Below are 25,843 nucleotides of genomic sequence, written 5' to 3'. Positions count from 1 at the left end.
TCACCTTGTTTATAGGTCTGTGAGATGCCCCAGAAGTTATCAAGAAATTACTACATCATGGCTAAATAACTAAAATTATGGCTAAACAAGCACTGAGCATAAAACTTGATGCATTTCAAAGCTGTCCTTTTCATTCCTGAGTATTCTGGCCTCTTTGCTGGTCAGGATTCCCAACACCCCCAGTACATTTGTGCCATAGCCAGACAATGCAGCTTTCTGAGCTGAATTACTTGATGGGGATTTTTTTCCTCAGAGTATGTAAATAAGCATCAATATTCTAAACCAAAGACCTCCCAGTAACTAAATATTATTTATCTTAAATTTATCTTCAAACTAAACAGCTTTGTCACATATGTACAATAATAAAGAAACAAATTACAAAGGAAGAATTTGCTTTTATTGGTTTTATTCAAAGCCCACGTGTTATATATAAATTCTGAACAACAGACTTTTCACAGTTCATTAGATATCTTGTCAAAACTTTGGGTGAAGCTTCCCCACCAGTAACAGGAGACATCACAGCCTGGTTGTTTGTTTTAGTTTTATTCACTCTTCACAGCAGTGACCATTTTCAAACCATATCAGGGAAATCCTCCACCTCACTGGGGAAAGGCACTTGTGAGAAAAGAACAGCTGAGCACGAAGTCCGAATTTGGGTCCTTTTAGGTATTAACTTGATATCCCAAGCAGGGTTACTGACAATAAACCCCATCTTGCTTCCTGCGTGCGACCAATTAGCACGTGACTGTGCGTTTGCTAAGGATTTACAAAAAATACCTTTCTCATTTTATCAACACAGTCACTTGGGCGGCAGCTCATGGCATTCTGCATCCCAAAATATCCGGGAGACCACACACCTCGCAAGCACGGCCGATAGGGGCTCCGGCAGCGGCGCCGCGGGTGCCACCGAGCCATGAACGCAGCGCGGCGATCCGAGCGGCTCCGGGACACGACAGAGCACGCCGGGGACACTCTCAGCGCCTGCAGCCCTCCTGCAAGCTTTAAAGGGATGAAACCTGCCTGCCGGCACTGACATCTGGCTCGGGGAGGATCACGGAATGGAAACAAAGACATTTCAAAGCACGGGGAAAATGATTTTAAACGCTGTCGGATCTGCGACTCCTGCAACAACGTTTGCAATGAGTAATTCTAGCTATGAGGAAAAGTGGGTGAGCATAGCTTCAGTCAAGCCCAGCTTAGCAAGAATCCTGCTAATGCCACTTCCTTCACCAGGGGCAGCCCTGGCCAGGGCTCCAGGCACCTGGCCAAGTCACCCCCCGTCTGATCCAGCAGGTACTGGAGCATTACACCACCAACAGTGGCTCAATCCTGCACGGTGCTGAGCACTCACCTGGCCAAGCATTTAAGCACATGCTTCATTCATTCATTTCATTCATTTCCCAGTGAAAGCTGGGAACTCAATGGGACTTTTTTGTACTTGCAGTACCAGTGCTAAAGTTTCCAGCAACTCCAAGATCCAGTCCTGCACCTCAGAGTGTCCAAGCCAGCCTGGATGGGGCTTGGAGCAAACTGATCTAGTGGAAGGTGACTCTGCCCACAGCAGGGGGGTGAAACAAGATGAGCTTTAAGGCTCCTTCCAACCCAAACCAGTCTGTGGTTATGTGATTCTATACTCTCAGATGGGGAAAAGCTCTCAAGCAGCAACTTTGGATACAGCTGTTCCTGCCAGTTGAACTGCAACTCCAAGGACACATCAGCAGCAGCTTGCACTGCTCTCCCCAGTGTCCTTGTCACTGGTCACTGCAAGAGATGATGGTACCAAGCCAGAGGGGACTGACCTGGCCAAGCTGCTCTTACACTGTTTCAAGTGCAGGTATGTACAAATCCATAGGAGGGAAGCCACCCGGCATGGGGGAAGCTCATATGGCAGCTGCCACCAATCCCATGGGCGTAGCCCACATGGGTGGGCTCCTGGTTTCATTCCAGCTCAGTTTAGTTTCTAAAAAAGAATTGTTGAAAACTTATTTATTGCTGGTTTAAGCACTACATCCTCCTGCAGAGCCAGCAATGGGAATCCAAAGGAGTCTCAAGACTAAGGTATTGAAGGTCAGACAAGCTCTGCCACTCCTTTTATAAAATAGTTACCCTCTACAAGTTTTGGAAATAAGGATTACAAGGAAAAAGGGATCCCATTTAAACACAGAATATAGGTGGACACTGTATTAAAGCCATTTACATCCTGGTTAAACTGAGGCAGCAGCTTTGTCAATAAACTGAGCCAGCTTCACGTCTCTCTTGGTCAGTCCCCCGCAGTCGTGGGAAATCAGAGTTATCTGAACCTGTCACAAAGGAAAAGAAAGAGGTCACAAAGGCATTTTGATCTCTGACACATAAGCTGAACAGCAGTTCACTGGGAATGCTGTGTGTCTCCATAGAGCTGGTTCTACTTGGTGCTCCTGATAAGCCCCAAGCTGGACCCTCCCTGCTCATGTAAACCAGAAAACGCTGTAGGTGAGGAGGCTTTACAGAGCCTGGAATCTCACCAGATGAGCCCCTTTGCAGAATAACACAAGCTTTGCATTCTTGGGTTTCATCCAAGGAAAGGTGTCTGATTAAATCATTCACTCTTTACATTTAAATTCCATGGATCAGTTTCATGAAGAACCTGGGCCAGTGACCAAGCTGCCAAGAGCTGGGTCAGAGGCTCACATTTTGTTTAAAACCAGCATCCCAAAGGTGAAAAAATTCCTAAGCCTGCTGCAGAGTAATTAAATAAAGAAAAAAAAAAAAAAAAGAAAGAAAGAAGAAAATAAAATTTAAAAAAAAGTATTAGTGACACAGCTGCCTCACAGGTCTGTTTAGACTGAGCCAGAAGACAAATTGGGCATTATTTTGTCTTGCCTTTGATTGATATTTTGGAAAGACTCAAAAGGAAAAAAAAGACAAATTCTGAATATTCTAGAAATAAAAAAAAAATATATATATAAATCAGGAAGAGTAGGTGATCAGGCTTTTTCCAATCATCATTTAATGTCCCTTGAACAGGGTGACATGAATTGCTGATGAAGAAGAGTCTCTGCTGGGAGCTTCAGCTGCAGGGAGAGGTGGCATGTCCTGCTCTGGGGGTGGTGGTCTGTGCCACAGACTGCTTGTCCACATGTCCTTTCTTTTGGTATATTTTTAGTGGGATTGCTATTTATTCACTAAATGCTACAACAAACAATGTGATACAATGCAATGAGAAGTATTAGAAAATAAAACTGAAGGGAGAGCAATAATTTCTCCCTTCACACAGCACCTTTCATTCGAGGGTTGCAGTAATCCTTGTAACCCTTGTAAATATGAGACCACCATCAGTTAGGTAATATTATAAACAAATTTTATAAGCTGCTATGTTGAGACATAGGAGCCTACAATTTTTTAAAAATCAAATCTAAATTGAGACTGCCAGGCTCCCATTTAGGTACCAACAGTCTGCTACCCTACACCGCTGAGTTCCTGACCTGCTGCACAGACAGGAATGAGAGCTGGTGAGTAGTTTTAAAACAGTAATTTATTCAGGTTGGCTAAATAAGAGTTTAAAGGCTTCTGTTTTACTTTTAGATCTCAGCCAGAGAGGTGAAGCCACAGGCCTCAACCTTACAGCTGGCAGCAGGCGCAAAGAGCTTCATTCTTGATTCCTCACCACTGCAAATCTCAGCATCTCTTTAAAATCTCAAATCTCCTTATAGAGACACTTCCCATTCCCTTACCTTGTAGACAAGCTACAAATAAAGGCAGAGAGAATGGGCTGGTGGTTTATTCTCCTTAACTCCACTGCTGTGTGAGTAACTAGGAGTGGTGAACACGTTACCTTGCTGTAGACATTAAACCATTCCGGGTGGTGATTCATCTTCTCTGCTTGCAGAGCAACACGTGTCATAAATCCAAAAGCCTAGGGAAAAAGAGAACAAAGAGGAAAATACTCCTCCACCTGCCAGGATTGGCAGTGGATTGGCAAGATTCACTCCAAAATCTCAAAATCTCCTCAATCTGCCCCAGATGGCTGCACCATGAGTTTGTGTGTGCTAAAGAGGCATTTACCTTCTCATGCCACTGATGCATTTTCCAATATAGCTGAAATGATCCCCTGCACACCCTGATAAATCACCCTGCTCAATGTCACTTAGCCCTGGACTCAAAGCTATTGCATGATAGCAATGATTTTACCTCTGGCATCAGCAAGGATTTTAAACACCCATCCCAAGTCCCCCAACCCCTACTGCATCTTAGAAACGTGCCATTTCTAATTAAGCACTATGTCACAGTATGATCAACACTACTTCCAGAAATACATCCCTCTATTTAACCATTTTGCTATTTATTTTACTGGGGAGAAAAAGGCAGCAGTTGGGCCTGCCCCTCAGCTTTATGAGACATATTTTCCCTTTAAATGAGTTAAAATATATTTTCCAATCCTCTGTCCCTACATGCTCCCCCAGGACGCAGGTTTTATCATAGCCTCAAAAGGAAAATAATAGCAGGCCCTTGCCCAAATACTTAGAAGAAAATCAGTGCATTATAAAGCAAATTAGAATGTCCATGCAAATCAAGACTGTAATTATGCAGGGGGGCCCAAAGGGCCTGGGAGCGTGAGCAGGACGCCTGTCAGCAGCATGCTTTGTTCATACCAAGCTCCATCCATTGGGTTCAGGACCTGAATTAAGATGCAAAGCTAGAGGAACATCCACATTACAGTCTGGTTCAGATTATAATGCAACAATCTCCACAAAACCATACCTGATTTAGGTAGGTTTTTAGTGCTAATTTATGGATGAGAATGTATATAGCCTGCATTCCACCAAGCGATGGCCATTTCAAACAAACATGTGGTCAATGAATAACATATAATGGTTGATAATAGTTTCAAGTCTTTTTCCCTCTCACAAATTGCAAAAACCTTTAAGGAAAAAAAAAAGAATTGGTGCCTGGATGAAGAATTACTTTGTTGGTCGCTTTGCCAGTCAAATGAATGCAAACGTTATAATCAGAGAAAATCATTCCAATGAGGTTTGTCATTTGGAAATCACCAAACTGTCAGCAATTAAAAAGCTTTTTTTCTTTGACCCAAGAGCTTTCCAAAATTCAGAAGAATCTAACTTCCCTTGAAGCTCTTGCTCAGTTTAGTTTTACTTTGAATGAACAATTACTTTAAAAAATTCGCCCATGTTTCAGCAGCATGCTTTGAAGTAAAAAGCTGCAAGTTGTGCATCAGATGTTAGCAATGATTTGGAAAACTCCTCCATTAATAGTGTTGATTTAAATGTTTTTAGAGTGTCTGTGGTCTTAATAAAATGCTATTTTCAACACAGCAATCTATACACAGATATATCTTCAATAGTTTAAAACAGCAGTGTGTCTGCAGCCAAATTGCCTGTACAGAAATAAATAGCAAGGTAAAAAATAAAAATAAATTTATAAAACCCCCTAGCAGGTTTGTGTATGCTCTATTGGTGTCTGTTCATCCCAGGAACTCACCTGCCCAGGTACAGACCCAGGTCACACTTCAGTCACTGATGGTGAGACAACAATCATTGCTCTAACGAAAGCACACACAGAATTACACAACCAAATTACTCTAAAAAATTAATTTGCTCTGTAGATCTTCCTCCACACTTCAGATGACAAATCCTCCTCATCAGCAGACCATCAAATCCCCCCAGTCCAACATGACATTCCACTGCCCCTTCCCCACAGAGAGTAGAGTCTCCAGCTGGATAAAATGGACATCGGTCACAAAACTGTGCATCCTACCGAAGACTGCTCAACTTGAGGCTCCAACTCACGAAAAGGAATAAATTCCAGCACAGAGGACTCTCCCCAGGACACATCTTGCTGCTTGCTGCTCCAGCTGCCCTCAACTGTCCCAGTCAGGGCAATCCAGTGTCCCAGTGAAGGATGAAGCCTGCCTGCCGTCGTGCATGCCCTGCTCTGCTTGGAGACGTTCTCCCTCACTGCACATTACCCACAGCAACTTACTCTTTGCATTTTAATTTACTTTATTACACACAAAATGCATCTCTCACTAAAAAAATGAGCTGTGGTTCTACTGAGCAATTTCACCAACCCAATCTCCATTACGGTCTTAAATACTTCCTTTGCTAATTAAATGAATTGGAACGCTATTGTTTATTAATCACCTTTATATTTGTAGAGCCTTAACCTTTCTTTAGGAAAATACAACTGTCTCTGGAAGGAAAAGATCTTTAGGTTTGATTAAATATGAAAACTCTATTACACAAAATCAGTTTGGACATTTCTTCACGTCTTGAAACTTGATCGGTAATTTGGTCTAATTGGTGATCAAGGAAACTATCTTGTGATCAATTAAAGTAATTACCGCATTCCGGCAACACAACCAACCTTAATTTGAGCAGGAGTCTGCACTTCTTCAACTTTAATTAAAAATAATGAAAATTATTATGCAGTCTGCAGTGCAAGATCATTGTCAAGACTGCACTGGTGAGCAGAGTTTATCAGACCATCACACATTTCTGGGTAAAAGTGGGACAACCACTTCACTCATGACAGTGAGACCCAACACAGTCTTGAGTTTCACTCTATTAATAACAGGGATCTGCAGTCCCTCAGTCCCAGACGAGAACTTTTTCTGATTTTTCCCTCAAAAATAAAAAGACGAGAAAAAGAAGGGTTTGTGCATTTTCTAGAAGCCATAAAGAAGTATTAAAAGAGACCTTGATGTAGTATATATTATGAAGTATTCTGGTTTTTCAGTACTAGGCATACTAGACACATTTTTAATCTAACCCTTTTAGGACATTTGGGCTAAAAAAATATCCAGAAATTCAGGGGACTCCATATATATAGATCCCACCACCCAAGGGGTGCAGAGTGCTGAGTCCCTGCAATGAACCATGAAGAGCAATATAACTAAAGAGTGAAGCAATCCTGCACAGACAAGACACCTTGGATGTGCTGGTACATCTCTTCCCTTCATGTCTTTTAAGATCATGAAAGAAGGAACTAAAAACTACTGATGTTTCAGTTGTAACACCACATCTAAAATGTTTCTTAAATACTAGCAGCCCCATTATGTCTCCATGAGATAAAAATCAGGACTACTCTTAGAAAAACAAGCTAACTAAAAAAGTGAAAAAATATCAAGGTAAACTTTAAAATCATTCAGCTGTCTCATAATGTTTTGTGACTGGTCAAGCTGCTCTTGAAACTGATCTAATCCACTATCACAAAATATGACTTAATGTTACTTTTGTTGCTTGAGAATGGGAAAACCAGGGCCAGACACTGCTGTCAGAAGTGAGAGGAAACATGAAATTTCATCCACCCCTCTGCTCCACACAGCGCTGCACAGCTCTGGGAGAACTGCAGGATCCCAGAGCTAATCTGCTATTATTCTTCCTTTCACACTTCTTAAGCAAGGAATACATTCATCTTAATACTTTTTAAACATACTGCTTTTGTCCAATGCTTGCCAACATTATCTTGATGAGTTATACATCAAAGGCTCACAGGTCGTTGTGTTGTGCTCATACATCACCCACTGCAAGTCCCTCATGATGGATCATCCCTGCACATCTCCAGAAGCAAGCAGCTGACAGTACTTGACTCAAAGTGGAGATATTTAAGCAAAACAGCTGAAAGGCTTAACAATATAACCATGCACACTTTTTATTTGTTTGTTTGTTTTAAAATGAAGTGTGCACTCAAGCTTCTTAAATCCTCTGGACACCCAGCCAAGGAAAGCATGTGCTAATCACAAGTACATGAAGGTTTTTCTGCCTCCCATCTGTCATTGTAACGCTGGAGGTAGCATTAACCCTGACCTGCAGTGAGAGGGCTACCTGTCTTCCCTTCCCCTGCCACCCAGGCTGCATCTGTACCATTTATCAGTGGGAAATTAATAAATTACTCAGGTTACAGTGACACTGTCACACAGGAGATGACTACATCTCACACATCTGCCCTCCACTCACCTGAGTAAAAAGTACCCAGGGTACAGCATGTATTCTCCTTAGCAGTTTGACACTTGTAACAATAAAATCAATCATTAGGGTTCACTCCCAAACTCCAGAAGCTTTCACATATCCAGCTGACATTACTAGCTAACAGTGAGCTACAAGCCATCAGATAAAAGCAAAAAGCTCTTTAAAGTCAAGGTATTGCAAATCAGAATTAGCTGCTAGTCACAAGGGCTCTCATGACATTTTCTCTTGTGCTCTAAGGAAAAAAAAAAGGACTTTGTTTCATTTTGATTCTATTTACTCCATCACTAAATACTTTTATCATATAAATATGCATAAATCACTTCACGAAGCTACACTCTTTATATGAAAATGACAACATAGTTAAAACACAAAAAAAGAGGAATCTGACTAGTATTTAAGAAGGTGATGGCAGTACAGAAGGACAGGTATTCATTCCCAAAACCACATGCCCATATTGGGATTCTTCTCTGTTGACATCATCAATCTGCCTGAACCATCCTCAGGGACACTGGATTCACGTGACATTAGGTATTTTCCTCCTTTTTTCTGTGTCAGGATTCATACACAACATAAATCATATGAACATCTCATTACTCGCCCCACCTTTTTAACATCAATCCATGACTGGGACAGTAATTAAGAATGCAAATAAACATGCACCAAAATAAAGCTAAACTTAGGATACTCATGTCTCCCTGCTGGGGCTTCAAGGCATGCACAAGGCAGATCAGGCATTGTGCCTCAATTGCCTCTCCATTCCACCCATCCTGGCCTGGACAGCCAGCAGGGTCTGAAGGTGAACAACATCTGATGAACCTCTGGTAGAAATTTGATTTTCTTCTCTTTAATAGCTCGAGAAGCAAAATATTGTGAACAGAGGCAACCCTCTCATTCCACAGCATAACCTGTGACTGGGGAAAGCAGTACTCTTAACTCTGAAGGATAATAATGAGGGGAAAGGATGGAAAAATAATACCAGAGACACTCTGGCATGGACTGAGATGCTGCTTCTGTCTTCACTGCATTATCTGAAACTGGAAAAAAACACACAACTACAATTTCCAACTGAATTGTCAATGCTTTTTCTGCATTCCCAATGTTCTTTGAAAATCCAGAGCTGACCACTTGCATCCTCCATACTTATCTGCATACATCATTTGCACAAAAGTGCAATGCTGCTTTATACTCTAAAAAAAGTTACCTATTTACATTCCTATTGCAGCTGTAAACATTGCAGTGTTAGATGTGTGGCAGAGAACGTGCAAACCTTTACACCATGTTCTCCAAAGAACGCTGTTTCTGTCTCCCAACACTTGTTTACAATTATGTCAGTTAAGAAACCGGCTTGCCAGCTCTATATCAAACATTTTTGACAGCAAAAGCACAAACACTGATCTATTCTAAGTAGTTTGCCACTCTATGTAATCTTGGAAAAGGCATTCTTGCCTTTGATTCTAAAAATGTTTATACGTGGTACATTGTGCAAATAGTTTTTATATATTAAGAAATAATGCAAGCAAAGCTCAAGTTAAATTAAATTCTTCAACAATAACTTTGCCAAAGCACTGATTTTCCTATTAGAAAAATTATTCCGATTTGTTGATCTTACATTGGATGAAACATACTGTAACAATCTTCATAATTTATGTCCTGTTGGGACACTATGATTTAAAGTAACATAATACAGACCAGCATCACTGCTAATCTAAACCACCTGACCAGATAAACAACAGTTTCCCCTTCTCTCTTCACTGAGAGTATTTCTGTTTATTGTCATATGATTTACCAATTTGAAGAAGATGAAGAATAAATGGAGGCAGAGAGGAGTGGAGCTGGGAGCACAGCCTTGCCTTGATGGGGATGTTTCTCACAGGTACTGGTACAATGTTAAGAGCCACAGGAATGACCAAAGGCAATTTGAGGAATGCTGTCCCAGCACTGTGGCAAAGGGAAGTTTGCACTCACTCAGCACCCTCTAGACCCAGTGCAGCACTGGACACAACACAGTTCTCACAGTGCTTGAGATGCAGCTCACCAAAGCTGAAGGAGTTCAAGGATTCATCTTCCCAGCTCAGCAGTGACTGAAGCTTTGACATCACAGGATCAGGAGGACAGAATGGTTTGGGCTGGAAGGTACTTAAAACACCATCTAGTTCTACTCCCCTGACATGGGCAGGAACATCTTCCACTATCCCAGGCTGCTCCAAGCCCCATCCAACCTGGCCTTGAACACTCCAGGGATGGGGCATTCACAGCTTTTCTGAGCAACCTGTGCCAGAACTGACAGGGAAGAATTTATTTCTATATCCAATCTAAATCTACCCTCTTTCACTTTAAAACCATTAACTGTCATAAAGGAGATCCAAGTGTCATTTGCCCATCTGAGATTCAACCAGTTTGAAAAGCAAATTCAATTATTTTGCAATGGTCAATGGACACAGATTAATGCAAGGAAACAGACTTTGAGGAAGGCAGAGAGCACTCAGCTGCTGCACTTAAATCCTGCTCCTTGCTTTGGTCTCCTCCCCCTCTCAAGCTCATTTAGTATGTAAAAAACCCTTGTGTGCAATCTGCACAACAAACCTCAGCCTGTTTATATCAGCATTTTAACAACTGCTGAATTTTGGCCTTCTTTCTCTTACTGATAGTAATAAAACATAAAATGTTACATGTGTTATCTTCTTCTTCATCACATCTTGACTTTTCCAGCAGACTCCATGCTGAGGATAATTTTTCCTGTTCTCCTTTTTATTTTAAGTGATTGCACTTGCCATGATTGGCTTTCATGAACAGAACACAGATAATATTCTTGGTGATTCAATAAACAGACTTCACACCAAAATTAATCACCTGTTCCACCAGAAAGATTTACAGACTTGATGGAGTAGAAGTCAGAGAACATGAAGATGCCTTAAGGCAGCATAAAAACTTTCTGGAAGTGATAAATGTTTCAATGCCAATACAACCATATTACAAAATACATTAATTTGTTAATAGGTAGATAAATATAGTGATAGTTGCCCATAACAACTTCTTCAAAATAAGCAGATACCCTAAGTCCCAACCACACCTGGAACTAGGTCATGTGGTATTTGTGATACATCATTTCATATCAGAATATAGAAAATAAATGCTTTTATTTTTCCTTTTTTTTTTTTCCTAGTCCCTCAGCACTTATAAACATAGACTAATAAATACTATTTTATTTATTAAAAACTGTAGATCTCTAAATTACATTTTCCAGGAAAAAAAAAGAGGGAAATAATCCCAGGTTTGAGGTCTGAACTAGAACATGGAAGAAATCCTTCAGCTACATCATAATCTCAATGTGGCTCTCCACCTCCCAAGCCATTTTTGTGTGCTTTGTGCTAAAAAATGGAATATAAAGGTTGTGCTTAGGACGTTTGCACCAAATAAAATAGCTATTTCAAAAAACATGACTTTTTAAAATGAGCTTTTTGCACCCTACCTAAAAACATGAAGTAACACAGTGAAGTCCCCATTAACTGAGCACCTGCTAAAGTAATCACGCACTTAAAATAATAAACTCTCTTGGCTGCACAATTGAAAGAGTAATGATAATTTGACATGCTAAAATTAATGTTTGGTCCAACCCCTGGCTGTACTGTAATAAAGCCATCACACAAACCACAATAAAAATAAAGTAGCAATAAGGTGCAGGGAGTCCCCAGTTCCAACCTTCTGAATTCAGGCACCTGAGCCCTCTGCTAAGGCAGAGGGCAATGAATCATCCTCGAAAGCACAATGCCAGCCCATGGCACGAAGGTCTCATAAACCAGAGCAAATCAGAACTATTTTAAGTGAATGTTCCACTTGTAAAAGTTTCTCAAAACCTCTGACTTTTACAGAATGCAGGTATGGTGTAGAACAGAGAAGTTCATTATCCCATCATGCCACATTTTGGATGAAACAGATTCAACTGGAGCAGAACAAAATATTCTGCAATTTTCTCCAATGTTTGTTTTTACTCATATGCAAAGGAATTATTTCATTCTGTAGACATGAAAGTGAAGTTCACATGCCATCCATGCTGTTGATAACACAAGGATGCTCAGACAAAATTCTCCTTGGTCTTCTGGCCAAGATTACATATACTATCAGTTTAATATCCAACGTTTTCTCTGCTGAGCATCCAAGGGCAATCATATCCTGCCTCTGATAATCCTCTAAATCTCTGCCATTTATGATCCTAAGATCACATCAAAGAGTGGTAAGAAAGGCTTTGCTTTATGATGGATTAAGAGAAGATGTTGGTCTCATGACCATTTCATCTTCTACTATCCTAACAGCTTTTTTGGTTTAGTTGGTTCTTTTAAAGACAAGTTCAGCAATTCAAACATGCAACAGAGAAAACATGATGGAGATGTGAGGAATTTGGACAGGTTTTCCTATCATTCTTTTGGCCAAGCCAGAAGCTAAAAAGATATGGGATTTGCAATAAAGCAAACTAAGGACCATTTACTGCAGATCCTGTAAGGGAATTATTTCACTCAACTGAACTGCTGAAGGTGTCCTACTGTTGCTAGAAAAGTTTTAATGTTTGGACACCTTTTATAGTAGAAGAGTTTAGATGATAAACAGGGGCAGTAAATTCAGGAGGAGACTCACCTGGCCAGCACTGGCAGGCTGCTAGTTTATATTGCACCATAAAATTCAGATGTTATTTTCAAAACAAGACATTAGAAACAACAGATCATTTGGGAAAAAAGAGTAGGACAGACCAAGAATTTTCCCAGACAAGATGGGGCATCCTTCAAGCTCCTCACAGTCGGGTCTGTTGCCTGGTGTCCCATGCCCACTGCTCCCCCTGTGATTTGTAGGTCACCTTGACCTGAGCTTCATCTCCTGTCTCTGCTGTTTGGAAGAATGGCTGGAGCAGGTCACAGATAAAAGGATAAAAGCAGCTGCATGAAGATGTTATTAGGATAAACTCACCTGACTGCCAACAATTCAGGTAGTCAACCTGCACTCAACATTATCTATCCACTGTCTTCAGACCCATTCTTATGCTCCAAGCACATGCCTGGAAGTGACAGAGTATGTTCAATGAGTCATATTTTGAGAAGTTCTATGGGGTTTTTGTTGGTTGTTTTTTTACCAGAACACCAAGGTTTCTCTGGGCAACCCGCACTGCTTGTACACTGGTCCATCTGGAAACAGACACAGGCTCAGGAGAGGAGGCAAATAGTAATTCAGAGTCCTCCAGTGAACACCAAATTTCTTTTAGAAATCCATATGATCACACCACAAAGGGAAACCCTTTGTACTACTCTTGGATTTTTTGTTAGATTCGGTATTACAAGACGCATACATAAACCAAACATTCTGGGCTTGTACAGTTAACAGTGTTTTTGCTCATTACAAGCAGCCACCCATTGTAAAACAGAGTAAATGTTCCCTCGACCAGGGACACCTTGGACATACACAGACATGTACTTAACTATCTGTTGTTATTCTCACCCCAGCCCGAGGAAAATCACGGTAGATCATGTAATCAGGGCTTTTTCCTCTGATCATAGGAATAAATAACATTTTTCTTCAAAGTATCCTTGGCAATAAATAAACCCAACAGCACAGCACTGACTTAGCACAGGGCTTCCCAACTCATCACTGTGTCCCCACCAAACCCCTCCATGATATCACAACCAGCTTCACGTTTGTCCAAAATTACTTTTCATCTCAGCCAAAGGAAACTAAAAGGGGAAGAGCAAGAAAGGGAGCTCTCCCCAAAGAAGCCACGTGAAGTGGTGTTGCAGCTTTATAAAAGAGGGCTAAAAAGCCTCCACACGCCTCGCCTTGATAAACGAGGGCCCTGCCAGTGGCTTTTCAGAGCAGATGTAACATTTTAGCCAAACGTGATTGTTTGTGAAAGAAATAATTCTGATCAAAACCCGAAATTGCAGCCAGCAGAAGAGCTGCACTTTGTCAGGCTAATCCGCCCTGACAGGGAGCGGCGAGCGGAGATTCCTACTGCGAGAGCAGCAGATGCGAAAGGTCAGCGCTGCCCCGCCACTTCAAACCCCTTAACGTGTAAAACAGTGTGCATTAGAGCCTGAACCCGCCCAGGGCGGGATTAACGCGTGGCCGCTAAGTGGGTTTGATGTGCTTTTGGTGAGTAATGGTTCATTTTGGAATAGGGGCGTTGCAGCTTTATTTGAGTTTATTCTGCCAGCCGGAGCCCATTTTTAATTACAGCCGCAGAGAATAATATCTCAAAGCGTGGCGCTCCTTTGTGGGAGAATGAGAAAGTGAGAGCTGCTGGTGCTAAAGGCAATTTACAGTTTGACACCGTAGGCAGGCATTGGTCCAAAAGCAAGGGGATGCAAAAGGTTAAACAACCAGGATTGCATTTAATCAGTATCATTCCAGTGCCCCCTTAAAAATAAATTTTATTGCATAAAGGAGTTCTGAGAAACCAGTTTTCCTTAACTAAAAAGATAAAAATATTCATCTGAGTGATTATCTTCTTCAGAAGAGGCAGTCATATTTCCATTTTCCCAAATGAAGCCATTCAACTGAATTCAAATCCACTGAATTTTCCATTCATTTTCCAAAGGTGTTTTATCATGGAAAGTGTCCATACTGCAGCTAAAATTAGATAGACTTGCTCCCATTTATCTCTTTGAGCTGTCCATATTGCTGATAGAACACTGTTTGTTCTCTTTAATTGAAACAATCAATCTGTGCAGCTGAAAAAAAAAGAGAAACTTTCTTTTGCTACAAATCTATAAGACAGCTTGTGAGATCCAAAAGGCATTTTGACAAATAATTTCTTTTGCATTTTATGATCGATGCATGCAACAAGTATAAGACAAATGCTGTAATAATTTTTACTTGAGTGATAATAAATCCATCTATTAAGAAAAGTATTTGTATTGGAGTCAACTGGAGAGCAGCCCAAAGGTCAACTGGGAAGATTTTAAGCAGTGGAGTGCATAAAAGGAGATATAACACATCTACTGAGGGGGAAATCCAGCAATTAGAAACACCACAGCCCAATAATTATAAACAATAAAATAATGGTATATTCTAGGGAGAAATACGACTTGGCTCATTAAGAAAATGAGTATGCCAAATTACAGTTAAGTCACAGAAAAAACAACACCAAAACTGATGCAAACTCTACCACAACCAGTATGGGACATTTTGCATGATGAAGGAGATGAAGGACATATGACCACTCGTGAGTTTTCAATTTAAAGATAATTATTTTTATTTAAATATGATTAATAGTGACATTTTAAATAACCCCAGTGGCCTGACACCATTGGCAGTGCCACAATGAAATTACAGTGGTGACCTGGGTACCGTAACAGCACCTGCCACAGACAGGTGAGACACAAGGATGGTGGCATCTGCACACACAGATCCTGGCAAACAGCACAAAGAGGAACTGTCACCTAAAGTGGCTTCAGGAGAGACAGGGAGGGACTTCTTAGAAGGGCATGGAGAGACAGAACAAGGAGCAACAGCTTCAAACTGACAGAGGACAGGGTTAGATTGGATATTGTAATGAAATTTCTCCCTGTGAGTGTGCTGAAGCCCTGGCACAGGTTGCCCAGAGAAGCTGTGGTTGTCCCATCACTGGAAGTGCTCAAAGCCAGGTAGGATGGGGCTTGGAGCAACCTGGGATAGTGGAAGGGTTTGGAATGAGATGAGCTTTGAGCTCCCTTCCGACCCAAACCATTCTAGGATTCTATGGGTTTCTATATGGCAGACCATGATGGCTGTGAGAAGAAAAGAAATACCTTATTTCCCAATTCCCAGCTCCAAGGATTCAATTTCTTCTTAAACACAATCAGATAACAGGACTACAGACCTCCAAGCTTTGCATAACTTCTCACCACTGACTGCCAATTACCTGGAAGCATCACTGGACAGACTGACCAGAGCTCCATGTCATCTCCTCCTTCTCCAAGGCTAAGGATGGAGAATCATAACCTTCCAAACAAGCCACCTCTCTGGAATATCTCATTTCATTTCCCCCAGACCCTGCACTACTTTCATCCTACAGGCAGTGGCAGGCAGCAGCACAGGCAGGTGGATCACATCCAGGTCCCACAGCTGCACCCTGACCTGCCAACTCAAAGGCAAGACTCTTATTCACTCAGTCAATCCCAAGAATAAACTCAAGGAAGGTGTGACCATCCAGGAATCATATATTTTTACTCTGCTCTGCTATGAGACACTTGATGCAGTTCATTGACTGTGTTTTAGCCTGCAGGTTAACCTCTGCCAGACCCAGAAACTTCACTATCAGTTTCTAATAAAAGAAAATGTCAATAGGCAAATATACCCAAAATTCATTATTTTCAGGTACAAAGATATTCCCAACTCTGTAAACCCACTCATAAATAATTATGATTTATTGTAGATTGGTTATTGTATTCATAATCGCTGGGAAGTTAGTGAACAACATAACTACCAACAGAAATACTTTCATAACTTTGCAGGTGCACAAATCACAGCATATGGGAGAGGACTCAAAGGATAATGGAAAATGAAGCAGTTTCAGAAAGCCTATATGAAAACCAGCACCTACCTAGCTGGATAAAAAATAATTTATTTTTAGTCGACAGGCAATCAAATGCGAAACTCTAGCAGAAGGAGCTGGCAAAGCAATACTACATTAAAAATAGTCATTCCCCCCAAAATGTATGAAAATGGGTCCAACTTTCGATTAGCAGAAGTGACAGTTGGGCTGAGGCTGCTAAAGCTTTGAGGTTAAACACAACTGACACAGGCTGCACCTGAATCCAATCACTCCCTGGGCTCTGAGAAGATTCACACTCGAGGACTAAATTTGTCACAAATGGGTTGGTTTCCGATCCTCCTGTAGCCAGCTTGCTTTATTCTGACCCCCATTTAACAAATCAACTTAATGGGCACTGGGAGTGCTATAAAACTTAACAATGGAGTGATTTTAACCTTTAAAATATAGTTATGAAGCAGAATGTTGGAGAGCTCCTTCAATACTGGAAATCAAATTAAAACTAGACATTTTTTAACAGTCTTGACAGATATAATCCTAGTTACCATGTAAATTTATGGTAAGCTGCTGTGATATTAGCCACAGGTGCTACTTTTAATATATGGCCTGCATCTGGCTGGGAATAAAATATCTCAAGAGGACTGGAAATGACCTCACTATCAGACAATGGAGAAGAAAAAAAAAACCACAAGACCACTGTGGCATATAAAAAGCTGGAGATGTGGTCCACAACTGAATATTTACCATAAAATTCATTTTAACTCTGCAGATTGTAAGTTAAGGGATATAATGTTTTCAATACAAAAAAGGCGTGGACATATTTCAGACAAATAGCCAAAAGATTAAGTACATAAAGTGGCAACTAAATACACTACCTATATGTGAAAAACCAAATTTGCCAACCTTTGATGAATGTAAAAAACAAAGCAACGTGCCAGGAGTAGAAAAAGGAAGGACAGACTCAGATTATATTGAAGGCACTGGCACCAAGTACTGCCATTGAAAGAAATCAAGAGTATGCATATCCTACCATTGGTTGGATGTGTAACTGGGATCATACATCAAGGATCATCAATTTAAAGGGGAAAATCTGAGCATGACTGCCTACAGCCAAAGAAAAAAAAAAAAAACTGGCATCACCAGGAGGGAGAAAAAAGGCATGTACTGTAACATGCTCTGTCTGATTCTTTTCTGCCAGATTCCAAACAAGAGAGATAGCAAATCTGGAAAGGAAATGCAAAATGAGAATAATAACTTATTTAATACCCCTAGATTTTTTGTGCATCTTTCAATGTTCTCAAAACCCAAGACACAAATTGCACTGAGACACATGTGCCTCTACTCTTGGTTGCACAGCATTTCCATACTGTCCCTCCATTCAGGCTCATCTTCCATTTCCAACCCCTTCCCCAAAAGACAAAAAATGTATCTGAAATAGCTTTAACACTCTTTGAGCATTTGATTTCCTGTTATTTTAGAAAATTATGTTAGAAATCTTATGGAGACTTCCTACATTATTTTTGGGTTGTTTTTTTTTTTGTTTTTTTAAACAAACTTAATTAAAGACTTACCCTATAAAAGAAAGCAGCTGTAAATTCTGAACCTGACCATCAGTAAACTTGCCCACTTTTGTAATTTCCTAACTGCATTTGCTGCCTTGGTGTGATTACCAACGGAAACGCAATCACACAGGCAGTTGCCCCTTAAACCCTCTGGTCAAATCCAACCAAGTTTGACAAGAGACATGGAAATCTCAGAGCTAAGATGTTCCTGCAAATTCAGGGAAAGTGAACAGCTGGATACAGGACTCAAACTGAGCACTTGGCATCCTGCACTCACAGCCTTTTACAGCTGTCCACCCAGCCCAGGACTGGGCTTGAGACGAATCTGGGAGAAATTCACATCTTTAAACCAGGCTGTCCCCTCTTCCAGATCACTGCTCCCAAGGTGAACTGACCTGAAATACTAGCAGAGGTTACCAGCATCATCTGGAGCCATAAATTAACTTTCTATCTCAATTCCCAATTTTGTTCAAGCAGACTAGAAGCAGAGGGCTTGCTCCACTGGAAGAGAACTGTTTTGTTTCAGTAGCACAAAGATGTGAATGGATAAGAGCAGCCCCTGAAAGCCTCACCAGCCACACTTCTCTGCTCTGCAGCCTGGGAAAGATGCCCCAAAGAAGCTCCCTGATGTGGCTGTGAGGTTTGTAGAGGTTCATGAGCACCCAGATGCATAGCTGGGATTGGCACTTGCCATAAGGTGCTCCAAGTCCACCTCCTCTTCAAAACCTCGCTCACAGCCAAGCACATGAAAAAGTGACTCAACCCAGGGGCTTTGAGCAAGTGCACCCCATCAAGAGTCCTGGAGGTAAAAGATTCTAGTGTTAACTCATCACTGCCTACCTGCCACTCCAAAGAGGCAACAGCTCAGGGCAACTGCAGGGCATAAGGAGGAGCAGAGGTATTGGTGCCATCAGCACAGCTCTTCTGGACACAGCAGTCTCCTCTACAATTGCATTTCTTCCCCCACCACTGGTGTATTGTATTTTATATGAGATGCAGAACACCAACCCATCAGGATTCTGCCTCACATAATGGGAACACAGAGCCAATGCCACCCAGTCACCCAGGACTGGTGTTTGGTGGGCATCCACAGCAACAAAACCAACTAAGGGTTTTCAGCAGAAATCCCAGGCTGGTTTCCAGTTTATTTCAGAGAATTGTACCACCAAAGTCCATTTTCATGAAAATGTATCTTCAGACTAACAAACACCATCAGTGCTTTCAAATTCTGGGTTACAAACTAATTCCCTGAGCCAGAAGTGTCATTAGCTTGTCAGCCTTACAAAGGCAGCTCACTGCTGATCACTTTTAACTGAGCTAATCTCAGCCTGAAAGCTTCAGGAATCTAAATAACTTTTGTTTCACAGAAGTTTCATTTCATTCTCATGCTGAAAATAATATACATAAACCAAGCTAATGTCTACACATTTGCACAACTTTATAATAAAAGTTGTGTTTATATTCTTAACATCTGTTGACATACACAGACTTTGTAAACCTGGCATAGATTTTGAAGCCACAGAATTTTCCATGCATCATGAACATTAGCTCCAAGAAGCAATAAAAATAAAAAGCAATGAATACATTAATCATACCAATATCATCTGCAAAACATAAATTTGAAATACCTTTCATGTCAGCTCAAGTACTTTTTTTTTTTTGGGGGGAGGGGTGGGGTGGGGTATTTTTTTTTCCACACCTGATTTTACACCATCTGTAAAAGGGCAGCAAGAAGATCACTGAGGAAATGACATTTCTCAGTCCTTTGACTTTTATTAAACATTTTAAATCCTGTAAATAGATTATTTATTACATTAAATGAAAGCAGTTGTACCTATAAGTTCCAGTTTTTCATTGCAGAACTAAATTCTCAAAGCACAAGGCAGGTATAGCTCCACTTTTGTCATTCGTTTCCTAGGTTGTAGTAAACACAATATTTACTAATAGTAATTATAAATACAAGCATATGTGCATAATTTAATAAAATTAAGCACACATGCATAATTTAAATTTATTTTCAGCTTCAACTTATCGAAAGGCAAATACCTGCTCTCTAATACCAGCTAAGGATCTAATGCCCTTGGGATTTGCATGTTGGGCCTGCTTCAGGACTACAAGAACAGGAATGATTTCTGCCCTCTGCAACTGCAAAGGGGACCCTGCAGTAAATCCAGTAAATAAAAATCAACAGGTGAAATTCTGCCCTTAGATATTCACATTTACACTTGATCCAACCAGAGCTGCCCAGAGCACCCACCTGCATGGCTTTTGCTCCCAACTGGAGGCAGAAATTCCATTTTGAAGTCAGCTCCCACCTTCTGCCTTACATCCATGAAAGCAGCTAAGAATGAGAGGTGCTCTTCTAATAACTCCCAAACAATTCAGGTGGCAATTTTTTAAAGTACTCTTCCCACAACTACAGGTACTAAATGTATAAACATACATTTAATCATTATCAATCAGCTAATTTACATATACTCAACTTCCTATACTGGTATGTGCTCCATTCACCTTTAAATCAGGAAGGCATATGTATATCTACCTATGCTGTATGATAAATCTACACTGTCAAAAAAGCCCCCCAACTCTGTAAATTTTTGTCAAAGCAATGCATTTTCCAGATATCTGCTGGTGCAGGACACTGATTTTCTCCTCACCTGTCTGTTAGCAGACAGGGACTGTAAATCCATCTGATCAAACTCAGTTGCTCATTTACAATGGGCAAAACCACTTTTTTATTAACTTCAGGAGCAACTTCATTTCTAGTTATGCTGAACCAACAAACACTTTGATCATACCCAGGAAGAGATGCCATTTCATGAATATTCCAAGTCAGAAGACCTCAACTCTTCCAAGGGTCACTTCTATTCCTGGTTGCTCCAGCCCCCAGCTGCACATCTCACCAAGGCTTCCTGTGAGCTCCCTCTCATGGGCTTCTCCCCTTCACTGCCCTCCAAATGAACTGATGTGATTCTATTTGTCCTGTACTAACATTCAGGTTAAAGATGTACTCAGGGCTCTGGATGTGCTCCCTGGACCAGCAATGTTCTGCTAATGAGCAAGATTTTTCTGCACTTGTTTTCTCTTTTGCTTTCTCCCAGCTCAGGTCACCCACCTTCTCTCTACTGCCTGGGCTTTTCCTTACTATGACAACTACTGAAATAGCAAAAAACAAAAAGGGCCAGCATTACAATTTGTTGTTTATCCATCTTACTGTGGTTTCCTAAAACATCTTGCCCTAGGTTTAGGCACACCATATAAATAAACAGCTCACAGCACAGGTCCTGGTCCCTTTACACACCCACAGCATCCCCAAACTGGAGCTTACCATGTCCCTTCATAATGAGGGAAAGAACCAGCTCAGTGAGACTCATTCCTTCCCTCCCAAGAAAGAGCCCACTCCTCCCTCCAAAATAAAACAGAAAGGAAATGTATGCTCTGGGAACATGACTTTTTCTAAGCAATGTCATGATTCCTCAAAAGGGAATTTTTAGTGGAATGTAGCTGAACAGGGATCTCAAGACAAATTCAGTATTTCTAAAGCAAGTTTATAACTGATGTCTGAGACAAGTTCTTGAGTGTGAGATGTGGCTCTGGATCCTGTCTCCAAACAAAAACCCCAGTGAAGTAAATAGAAACCAGCCCTCTGTGCACTCTGTGTGCCAAAGACATTGCAAGATCAGCTATTACAACTCAACCAAGGATATACTAGAACTTTGTCTTCCTGTTTAGAAGGTGAAATGTTCCTATTTTCCCCACCTTGCTTGCCAAAAGTTTCTGCTCTCTCTTATATTTACTCATTTTTCTCATGTATTTCCCTGCCAGATATGATCCCTACTGCCCATCAGTTATATATTTCCAGCATTTATGAGTGCTAGTAATGAAAAAAAGAAAAAAAATCAGGATCAAATACTGTTTTGTATGATTCCACAATACCAACCTTGACCCTGGTCTGAATATTGTAATCAAGAAACTGTAATATTAGACAAATCTACTTATCAACTACAACATGGAATTAATTTACTCCACCTAATGAGATCAGAATCTGAGAGCAATTCATCAGGGCAAATCCAAGAGGATTTGGCCCCACCAGGATACTCCCAAACTCCTGAATATAAATATTTTCCCATCAGGATTGTATGGAAATTAAAGCAATTACATTTCCTTTATATTAAAAGTGGCATATAACAATCATTACCTGATTAAAATTTTTGAAATTGAACTCCTTGTAGATGGCATCTCTTTCTCCCAGCTCAGACCAGCCTGAAGCTTTGAGATCCAGTAAAACTTGATTCCTTTCCTCTGTTGTCAACCAGTGAGACTGGGAAGACTATTGAGGGGAAAAAATGAAGGCATGGCACAAGTGAGGCTGAGGTTCTCTTTTGTACAACAATAAGAAAACCACACGATGAAATTGTGGTTATGTATTGTGCAAAGGTGAAGACATGGAAAATTCACTGTGCAGTTTCTTACTGTTTATAATTTCACAGACCAGTTTAACCTAAACCAGCCAAGGCCTATGATTTTGTTTGGGCAGGTAAGTTTGGCCAAGTGCTTTCTGAACAAAATTAGTGTAAAAAGACTCTTTCACAGGAATGAAGATGGACATCAGCACACCTGTACCCTTGGTCCTCTGAATCATCCAGATGCTGCACCATAACATTTACTTTTCAAATGTTCCATTCTTTCTGGTAAGTAACTTTCAGGCTAGTATTTGCTAAATGTACAATTATAAGGCTAAAAGATATCAGGAAATACCTATCTCAAAAGAGAGAAGAGAAACAGGAGATTGCACTCTACCTACTTTGTATTTTACTATTTTAAGAAAGAGGGAATGGACTTTTAAGACAGCACATGCTTGGAGTTCTACAAGGAACAAAGAACTTTGTAACTAACTTAAAAAGAAAAAATGACAATACAGACACAATTTCAAAAAGTTTGAAGCTACTGGTAAAAGCACTAGATTCTGCAAAGCACCAGTGTTTAAGTATGGCTTACCTAAAGTGACAGGAGTCCTTCTGATGCCACTGGGGGCACAAGCATGACAGATTAACACTCTGCTTAAATGTCTGAATCAGGGGCTGAACCACACACAAGGCCAGAGCCAGACACAGAGGAATGTTCTGTGGGGCCTTTGGAAGAGGTTTGATACTTTTTCTAAAAGCAGGAACTAAGAGCATGAGCCCTTCCTCAGACATATTCTGAACATTCTGATATTCTGTCTCGGACTCTCATGATAAATGCAAGGCTTTAGTGGGAAGAACCTTTCTCCCCAGTACAGCTACATTCAGATTGGTTTAGTTTTTATTTTAGCAGCTGGCTCAGCTTTCTGAGATTCTCCAGAAAGGCACTTTTGCTCCAGAGGTTCCCTCAGACACGGGAGCTCAGCAGCTCAGGAGTTTTCACCTTTGGCAGCCAGTGCTCCAGCAGGAGCCCCAGTGCCACCAGATGGGGCTGAGAGTCTGAGCAGAGCAGGAATTAATGCAATTAATGAGCCCTGAGCGAGGCCTTAGGCTGCACAAGGGACAAGAACAAATGTTTTCACCAATAGCAAAGGATAAAAAGCCCCAAATGGAGTAAATCAATCTAACAGCAATCCTGCTGCTGTTTGTGTTTAGGGGGATACAGAGATGTAAGAAGAGATGGGTTTTTCAGTTCCAAATTGAACTAATTTAGGCTCTTTACACTTCAAACACAACATTGTGGTTGCAACAACATAAATTTCAGATTTTTCACTGCTATAACTGCAGTCATAGGCATTAATTTCTTAGTCTTTTTTTCCCAGAATATACAAAAATCACCAAAGCTGAAGGCTGTCTTGTAATGTACTGTTTTATCTGGCACAAGATGAAATTAGTCTGCAAATGCATAAAAAAACATGAGGGTGGGTGGTTTTTTTTGAGATAGCAAAGTCCAGGACTGTGACCAGGACACAACACAAAGTCCATTTCTCCATCTGGCAGAGATGTGCTGTGCCAGCTCTGGAGACACTGCAGTGCCCTTCTGACACCTCACCTGACACATGCCCACTGACATGACTGGGACTGTAAAATTCCATCTCAGGGTTTTTAATATGGAGACCACGTTTGATGCAGGTCCTGGTGAACACTGAGCACATTTTGCATCGTGCAGGCCACATCCCTTGACACATCGTGATGTTCAGAAATGCAGCAGAAAGCAGCAAGGAAAAAGATAAAGTGGGATGTTCCAATTGCATTTCCACACTCACAGCAGCTCATCATGGACAGAGCCCCAGGGGAGCAGGACGGGCACTGGGTGCCAATGTGAGCATCCCAGCTGCTGTTGGGTGGTGGGGCTGATCGATAATGTTCGTTTAGAGGAAGCTCAGGCAAAACAGTTATTAAGTTAAAAAAAAAAAAATCGAACTAACTCTCATGTCTGAGGGGCAAGGCACGTGCTGTTCATTATCAGCCGTGAGGTGGGATGGCAGGGGGACACAGAATCTTAGAATGACCTGGGTTGGAAGGGATTTAAAGCCCATCTTGTTCCACCCTCTGCTATGGGCAGGGGCAAGTTCCACTAGACCAGCTTGTTCACGTCCCATCCAGCCTGGATGAACACTTGCAGGGATGGGGCACACACAGCTTCCCTGAGCAGCCTGTGCCGGGGTCTCATCACTCCCACGGGGACGAATTTCTTCCCGATATCCCATCTAACCTTCCATCAGTGTGAAGCCATTCCCCCTTCTCATTTCCGTCCACGCCCTTGCCCAAAAGCCTCTCCAGCTCTCCCCTGCCCCTTCACATACTGAACGGTGGCAACCAGGTCTCCCCGGAGGCTTCTACAGAATGAGCAATCCCCATTTCCCCAGTTCCTACGGAACAGGGCCGGGCACTGATCCGAGCCCGCGGGCCCGCGGCCTGTCTGTGTGGGGCCGCTCCACCCCGCGCCGCGGCCCGGCCCGGCCCGGCACAGCTCAGCACAGCACGGCACGGCACGGCACGGCACGGCACGGCCCGGCACGGCACGGCCCGGCCCGGCCCGGCCCGGCACGGCACGGCACGGCCCAGCTCAGCACGGCCCGGCTCAGTTCAGCACAGCACGGTACGGCCCAGCCCGATCCCACCTCACCCTCACCCTCACCATGGCCGCGGGGCTCCCGGCGCCTCCCAGCGCCCGCCGCGCTGCCAGCAGCGCCCGCCGCAGCCCAGCGCCGCCCGGCATGGCCCCTCGGCCCGGCCGGCCCGCCCCGCGGGAGGAGCCGCGGCCGAACACAGAGCCGTGCCCGCGGCGAGGGCTCCAGAACTCGGCCAAAGCTGGGATGGGAGGAGTCAGATCAGATATTAATAAAAACCTTTTCACTGTCGGCTCTGCACCGGCTGCTCAGGGAGCGGGGGGCGCCCTGGGGGGTTTAAGAGGCGCCCGGATCCGGCGCTGGTGATGCGGGTTAGGGGTTACAGTGGCGGTGCTGGTGGAGGGTTGGACTGGACGGACTGAAAGGTCTCTTCTAACCTTGATGATTCCATGATTTGTGGCACCTACCCCGGAGGAGGGCGGCCGGGCGGAGCTGCCGTGGGTGGAATCTATCCCGCAGTGAGCACGCAGGTGTCATTTCCACCCCGCGGGACCGCACTGAAACAGCCCCGTTCTGTTTGTAAACACATCCCCGCTTCTTTTAGCGGTGCAGACTTGAGCACCAGGGACAATCCAGCCCTGGGCTTCTCGAACTGGATGGCAGAGGCAAGAATGCTCGAATTTATCGTTCACAATCTTTATTAATAACATCCATCCTAGCTTTATCTTCAGTCACAACAAAGTTTTTCCAGTGCAGTTTCCTTTTT

The 25,843-nt window shown here is 42.1% G+C and overlaps 1 protein-coding gene across 1 annotated transcript; it reads right to left on the bottom strand.

Annotated features, from left to right (window-relative positions):
* Positions 1-375: 375 nt before the first annotated feature.
* Positions 376-25,278, bottom strand: PCBD2 (pterin-4 alpha-carbinolamine dehydratase 2). The gene is made up of 4 exons (XM_079319458.1): positions 25,146-25,278; positions 22,240-22,371; positions 3,815-3,895; positions 376-2,300 (listed from the first exon to the last, which is right to left on the bottom strand). The coding sequence occupies exons 1-4, from the start codon at positions 25,224-25,226 to the stop codon at positions 2,205-2,207; spliced, it is 390 nt and encodes a 129-aa protein (XP_079175584.1). The 5' UTR covers positions 25,227-25,278; the 3' UTR covers positions 376-2,204.
* Between the last annotated feature and the right edge of the window lie 565 nt (positions 25,279-25,843).

The sequence above is a fragment of the Erithacus rubecula genome (genome assembly GCF_903797595.1).
Source record: "Erithacus rubecula genome assembly, chromosome: 16".
Lineage (NCBI taxonomy): Eukaryota > Metazoa > Chordata > Aves > Passeriformes > Muscicapidae > Erithacus > Erithacus rubecula.
The sequence above is the reverse complement of the archived record's forward strand: the minus strand, read 5'-3'. Positions and strand labels throughout refer to the sequence as shown.